The sequence below is a fragment of the Pistacia vera genome, unplaced genomic scaffold, assembly GCF_008641045.1.
Source record: "Pistacia vera cultivar Batoury unplaced genomic scaffold, PisVer_v2 Contig447, whole genome shotgun sequence".
NCBI classification, from domain to species: domain Eukaryota; kingdom Viridiplantae; phylum Streptophyta; class Magnoliopsida; order Sapindales; family Anacardiaceae; genus Pistacia; species Pistacia vera.
Genome location: NW_022196276.1, coordinates 182331 through 189107, shown reverse-complemented (window position 1 = coordinate 189107; position 6777 = coordinate 182331). Strand labels below are relative to the sequence as shown.

Genomic DNA, 6777 nt, shown 5'->3' with positions numbered 1-6777 from the left:
AAGACAACAAAGAGAAAACGCTACTTGGCAAAATGTGTCACGATAATATAAGTTTGATAAAAATACAATATATTTGAATTTTATATCATACATGTAAATTCCCCTTTACCTATTGCAGGATTTAAATTTTAAACGTTAGACTTAGTTAAGCTAAGTCCAACTAGAATCTAGAAGTAAGGTTACCGGGATAAGTATTCTAGCAGGTATAGCTACGCTACCCGTACCACACCTCTACCTTATTATGAATCTTTTTCTCCTGCACTAGTAAAACAGAGTATGTAAGAACCTACGAGTTACAATCTCGACCTGCCCGATATGAATTGACAGAAGAAAACGTTAAAATGGATCAAAACCAGAGATCACTAGCAGCATCATCGGCTACTCCTCGGGCCTACCAGTTCCACCCGGCCCGAGCCGCTATTCTCGATCTCTTCAATCTCTACTTAGGAGTATATGCATACTATACTCTATTTCAATTTCCGTTTTCTTATAATTTCTCCTTTTTTAAAAAAAAATTTTAAATTTTCTCTTCTTTTTCAGAGAAGTAGCCGCCAGAAGCACGACGATTCCTTGCGTGAACCTCCGTACGTCCTCCGTTCTCTCTATTTAATACGCTGCGTTTTTTAAGTTTAAGTTTTGTTTCTGTTCGAGTTTATGTATTTGTTTCTAGGGTTTATGTTATTTACTGTAATCTTATTTGTTATTTGCTATTATTATAATTTTTGGTGTGTGCTTATTAGTTAGTGTTTGATTAATTGCATTGCTCTATCTTTATTAAGTGTGAATTGTTGACATTTAAGCTCGCTTTATCACAAAAAAATCATTCTATCAATCTAGTTTATCAAGAAGGAGACGAATAAACACATTTTTTTATATATTGAAGCTTAGCATCTGTCATATAATATGTGTTAAAGTATAGTTTTGTAATTAGTTAGCAAAATTTTGAAAAATTCATTTTGTAAGAATTGAGTTAATAATGAGCAAAATTCTTGTTTCGCTTAAGTATTTCATAGAGTTCTAATTTGATGCAGTGGTGTCCTAAATTAGTAAACTAGGAAGAAGGTGATGTGAGTGCTTAGAAGTGAACAGATAACGATTGGTGTAAGGGAAACAGGATGAGTTTACGATATTGTGACATGTAGGGTATAGCAACATTACCCTTGCCCCAACTTATGGTGTTATTGAAACTAGTGGTGTATTCCTTGCCATTCATGCTTATTGGCTGGCATAGCCAAAACCGACATTAATTTTTTTCTTAAATTGATATTGTCTTGGTTTCTTCCCATGATTGTATTTTGATCAATTACAAAATAACTTGTCTTCAGAAACAAAACACAGAAGCGTGTGCTTGCTCTCAACAGAGAGCTCCCTCCTCGAAATGAACAGTTCCTTTTAGATTTTGAGCAGCTACAAAACCAGTTTCCCGTGAGTTCAAGATTTGAATTTTCTTTTTTGTGCTAAATATCTCTCTGTTTTCTTCTGCTTCTTCTTCTTTTGAATAATCAAGGCTCCCATTTCTCTGTTGTGGTAGTGACAATGAGCCTTTCATGTTGTTGCCTTGCCATTATTTTACAGGACCAGGATCAAGTGCGTGCTGTGACAGAATCTGTTCTCATTTCCCTAGTTGTGCAGTGCTGTAGTCATGTACCACGAGCAGAATTTCTTCTCTTTGCTTTACGGAGCTTGTGTACTATTGGTTACATTAACTGGGATACTTTTTTGCCATCCCTTCTTTCTTCTGTGTCATCAGCAGAAATGTCAATGGGTCAGGGCAGTCAAGCAATGCCTGCAGTTTCATCCACAAGTTTATCACAGTCTGGGATGTTGCATACTTTAAGCACAATTCCCAATTCTTCTAATTATCAATCTTCTAATCCTGCATCTCCATTGCCTTCAGTTCATGGTATTGGGTCCCCTGCCCAGTCAGCAATAGAACCATCAACTTGTGCACCTATGTCTCCAGTAAAATCTTCTGATGCATCCTACAGTGGACAGCAGTTTACAACAAGGGCAAATCCTTCTATAAGGGATAATACTATAAGCTGTTTGCGTCAGCTATGTTGCAAGATTATTCTAGCTGGTCTTGAGTTCAACTTGAAACCAGTTACTCATGCAGAGATTTTTTATCATATGCTAAATTGGCTGGTCAATTGGGATCAAAGACAGCAGGGGATTGATGAATCTGATGTAAAATCCTGGAGACCAGACAAGGCTCTCATTGAATGGTTACATAGTTGTTTGGATGTAATTTGGCTATTGGTTGAGGAGGATAGATGCCGAGTGCCTTTTTATGAATTATTGCGTAGTGGCTTGCAGTTTATAGACAATATTCCTGATGATGAAGCCTTATTTACACTTATCTTAGAGATTCATAGGAGGCGAGATATGATGGCTACACACATGCAGATGTTAGATCAGCACCTTCATTGCCCGACATTTGGGACTCATCGGATTCTCTCTCAGACCACTCCTAATATATCAGTTGAAGTGGTGGCTAATTTGCGCTATTCACCAATCACATATCCAAGTGTTCTAGGAGAACCATTACATGGAGAGGTGATGACTTTTATCTCCGTCTCTATTAAGAAATTTTGCAGTTGAAATTGATTTATTCCAGAGAAATATTATCAAAGTCATTTAAGTAGTGTATAGATTTTTAAAATGGCAACATTCATGGGATATGAGACCATATCATAATGTGTTTATGTTGTTTTAGCTTAGCTATTTAGCAATTCATGTTCGGATGGTATTTGTCCTGAGGTTTTTGTCAGTTTTGCAAATATTGGCTTTAAGAAAAGCAATCAGGATTTTCTTATAATGAATTTCCTTTCACTAACATGTTTGCGACTTTGTCAAGATTATGCTTCATTGAACTTGAACTTCATATCCATTTGAAAAGATATATAGTTGTAATATTTATTTTGTTTTGGTAATGATTTCATATGATTCTAATTTTTATAGGCATGGAGTATAAGTGATGCTTATATGTTTTGATGCTATGGACGTAAAAAGATGAGGTATTCTGTGGTTTGTGGCTTCTGATTTAATCTACTAAGAACTTGGTAGATCTGTTCTTCAATGAAGTGTGAATTTATGATTCTCGATTTGAGTAAAGATACATATTTATTTCCCGTTACAAGTTGGTATTTGCATTTAGTGATCTTAAACATTATTATGGTATAGATCTTTCTGAAATTCCTGTCGTTTCTTTGGATGCATTCACTATTTATTGTCTGAGTATTGTTTTGTTTTGTTCTTTTGGAGGCTGACACTAACGAAGATTGAGAGTGTGTGTGTATCATGTATTTGTATGTGTATATAAGTTAAGATCCACCGGGAGTGGTTAAATTATTTTCTTTTGTTGTGCACAGGAACTTGCGAACTCTATTCAGAGGGGAAGTTTGGACTGGGAGAGAGCTATGCGTTGTATAAGGCATGCTATTCGCACTACTCCATCACCTGACTGGTGGAAGCGTGTGCTTCTTGTGGCTCCTTTCTATAGAAATCCTGCACAAGGGCCTACTCCTGGTGCTGTTTTTACTTCTGAGATGATTTGTGAGGCAGTAATTGATAGGATTGCTGAACTATTGAAGTTAACCAATTCAGGCAATGATCTCTTCCACATATTTATCAGTTATTCTTTTGATTCTGTTAATATGAAATCTATACAAGGATGGTTGAATGGTTTTCTGAATTGCTTTCTATTACTTATCTATCTGCCACAAACTTACAGTACATTTGTGGAACATTACAAGACCCCTTAGTCTTTTATCATTTTGAAAATTTCAGTCCTATGATATTCCATACATATTAAGTAATTATGTAAATTTCACTGGTTTCTTTTGAGCTCATGTTAGTGAGTGCATCAATTACAAGATAGTAACTGAAAAAGGTGGTCAAGGCTGTTGTAGTAGCCCATTTTTTCCCCATGACATCTGCTTATCTTTGCATTGTTATTTAATTTCTGTGTTTGATCCATTGTGGCTGTTGTGTAGTGATCCAGTGGTAAATCTTTATGTTAAATGTTTGTATGCAAATTTCTTACTGAGCATATTTTACTGCAGAAATAAATTGCTGGCAGGAATGGCTTGTCTTCTCAGATATATTCTTTTTTCTCATGAAAAGTGGGTGCATTGATTTTGTTGATTTTGTTGACAAGCTAGTTTCACGCCTTACAGAAGGCGATAACCACATTCTTCGAACAAACCATGTTACTTGGCTGCTTGCACAGATTATTAGGGTGGAGCTTGTGATGAATGCTTTGAATCAAGATGCTAGAAAGGTAGTTTCTGAAACCTAAAATTCATTTCCTTTCTGTTACTGTGTAACTTTGGCTTTCTTTTCCCTCCCTCTCATTGGATCGAATATTGTGAAATATTTTGATTTTCTAGATGGACTGATTTTTAAGAGATGGTTTACATTCAGGTCATCTGTTTCATATGTTCATTGATAACTTGTGGTGCTTGAGCAAGTTTTATTATGTGATATAATCCAACTTTAATGTGGCAATTCTTTTGGTAGGTGGAGACAACCAGAAAGATTCTGTCATTTCATAGAGAAGATAGATGCTCTGATCCTAATAACCCCCAAAGTATCTTGCTTGATTTTATAAGTAGTTGTCAAAACCTACGTATTTGGTCATTGAACACATCAACCCGAGAATATTTGAACAATGAGCAACTGCAGAAAGGAAAGCAAATAGATGAATGGTGGAGGCAAGTGAGCAAAGGTATGTTTTTAGATCAGATGTATTCACCAATATGGTTATTGCTAGTGATTAAGTTAAGAATCTGTCTTTTTATATTTGCCAATCATTTGTGCATTGGTTTTCTTCTATGTAAGATAATGCTGTTACATTATGCTGCTGCTTGGATTCTTCTTGTCATGCATTTTGTAGATATTTGTGTCTGATTAAATTCATTGGAGCTCTAAAAGAATGAATTTGTCTTTGATAATCATTTTAATTTGATTCTAATTGGTAATATGAAGAAGTTAAAGTAAGGTGTCCGGAAATACCCTAGGAAAAATGACACCCTAATAATCAACAATTATAATTATTTTAATTATTAAGAAAGTGTGAAATTTAATTTTATAGCCCGCTATAATAAAGCTCATGTTGATGAAGTCCTTTGCTACACTCTGCTCTCTCTAAAGGCATGATTAATATTTCAAATTGTTAAATTTTCTGAGAGATTTTATATATGTATGGGACACCAAAGTGTCCAAGTTGCCATTGTAGGTCCTTTAGGAGTATCACTTTTGCACTATAGATTCTACTTGATAATTTCTCCCATACCTTACTGTATAGCAAGATTAATACCTTTTAGATGTATACTGTTAGCCACCATGATTATAGTTTTGCTTGGTGTTGCAATCCCAGCTGAAGGCTTTCCTTGGAAATCTGTTATAATAAATCTTTCTGTTGCTTGAATTTCCAACATTTGCAGTTGATGCATCAAAAATTAATTTCTCTTTATGCTTAAAGGAATATTTTGTGTAATCCAAGAAAAGTTATGCAATGTCTAAAATCCCCCCATTTCTTTAGTTGAAGAAATATAAGTGAAATAAAATATTAGTAAATTATATTATTCCATTATTTTATCAGAAAATAGTATTATTTATCATCTCTTTATAATTAAAAAAAAAAAAAACTCACTTGAACAAATCTTATCTTCTTTTTCTTCCCAACTAGCACAAAATCACACAAAACCCCTGACTTTCTTTATCATCATTGATTCTACATTAACTAAAGATATCCATCAACAAAAGCCATTCTTGCCACCTTAATATAACATCATCAACTCCTGCTGCTACACCTATGCCTTATTTTTCTTTCGTTGTTTTTTTATTCTCCAACCACTCTTCGATAGCCGCCAGCCACGTCACCATTACTGCTCCCACCTCTGTCAAGCTTTCTCTTTGATAATATCAATCTTAGTTGCATATCTCTTGAAGAGCTACGATTAATACTGGTGGATCACTGGTGAACTTGTGGTGTTGACAACGACACCATGGCGTTGACGCCTACAGTTGATAGCGTTCAATGGGTGTTGTTGACTTAAGTTTCACATAGGTGCTGATAAGATAGTTGATTGTAATCAAAGGAAAATATAAAATTAAAAAGACAGTGATGTACCTATATTAATGGGGAAGGGTTTTAGGGCTAACTTTGTGTAGTTAAGTCTTTTGTGCATCCTATTGCACAAGTAAAACTCAATGTTAAAGCAAGTGTATTCTACTTGTACTAATGTGAATACTGTCATTGATTAGTTGTATTGCAACGGGGTGTAAAAAACACTTCTTTGTATAGTTTGCTTATTTTGGGATAAGGAAGGAAGATTATATTTAACATATTTAGTCAATTTCTTATACGGAATTTTTCCCCATTTCTGATTTTATGATCACTTTGTGGATTTCCTGTCCACCAATGTACCATCTCAATCTCTTTTTTAATATAGTTTAAAAATGGTTTATCAGAATATAAAAGAATGATTATTAAACAAGTTTAGTTGTTTTGTCAATTTTGTGTAATAGTATTTTTATAGGCTATTCTTAATTATTTTGTTTTTTGATAGGAAACGAAGAAATGTATATTAATGTGAAAAAAACTTAAAAAGTGGATCAGAAATACACTACAACAAAAATAACCCATCCATAAAGGGGCTGAAGCTTTACAAAGAGCATCATGAGCCTATGCTAAAGTTCATGTTGTTGTTGAAACTTATTCTTGTTTGTGATTATATTATTGTTTTTGTTTCTCTGATTCTTATTCATAGT

General features: G+C 34.4%; 1 protein-coding gene across 1 annotated transcript; it reads left to right on the top strand.

The window, feature by feature from the left end:
• The first annotated feature begins 244 nt into the window (after positions 1–244).
• LOC116144548 (mediator of RNA polymerase II transcription subunit 23-like) lies at positions 245–5430 on the top strand. The gene is made up of 8 exons (XM_031429993.1): positions 245–449; positions 541–584; positions 1326–1425; positions 1576–2556; positions 3372–3606; positions 4065–4282; positions 4522–4729; positions 5342–5430. The coding sequence occupies exons 1-8, from the start codon at positions 342–344 to the stop codon at positions 5428–5430; spliced, it is 1983 nt and encodes a 660-aa protein (XP_031285853.1). The 5' UTR covers positions 245–341.
• The last annotated feature ends 1347 nt before the right edge of the window (positions 5431–6777 follow it).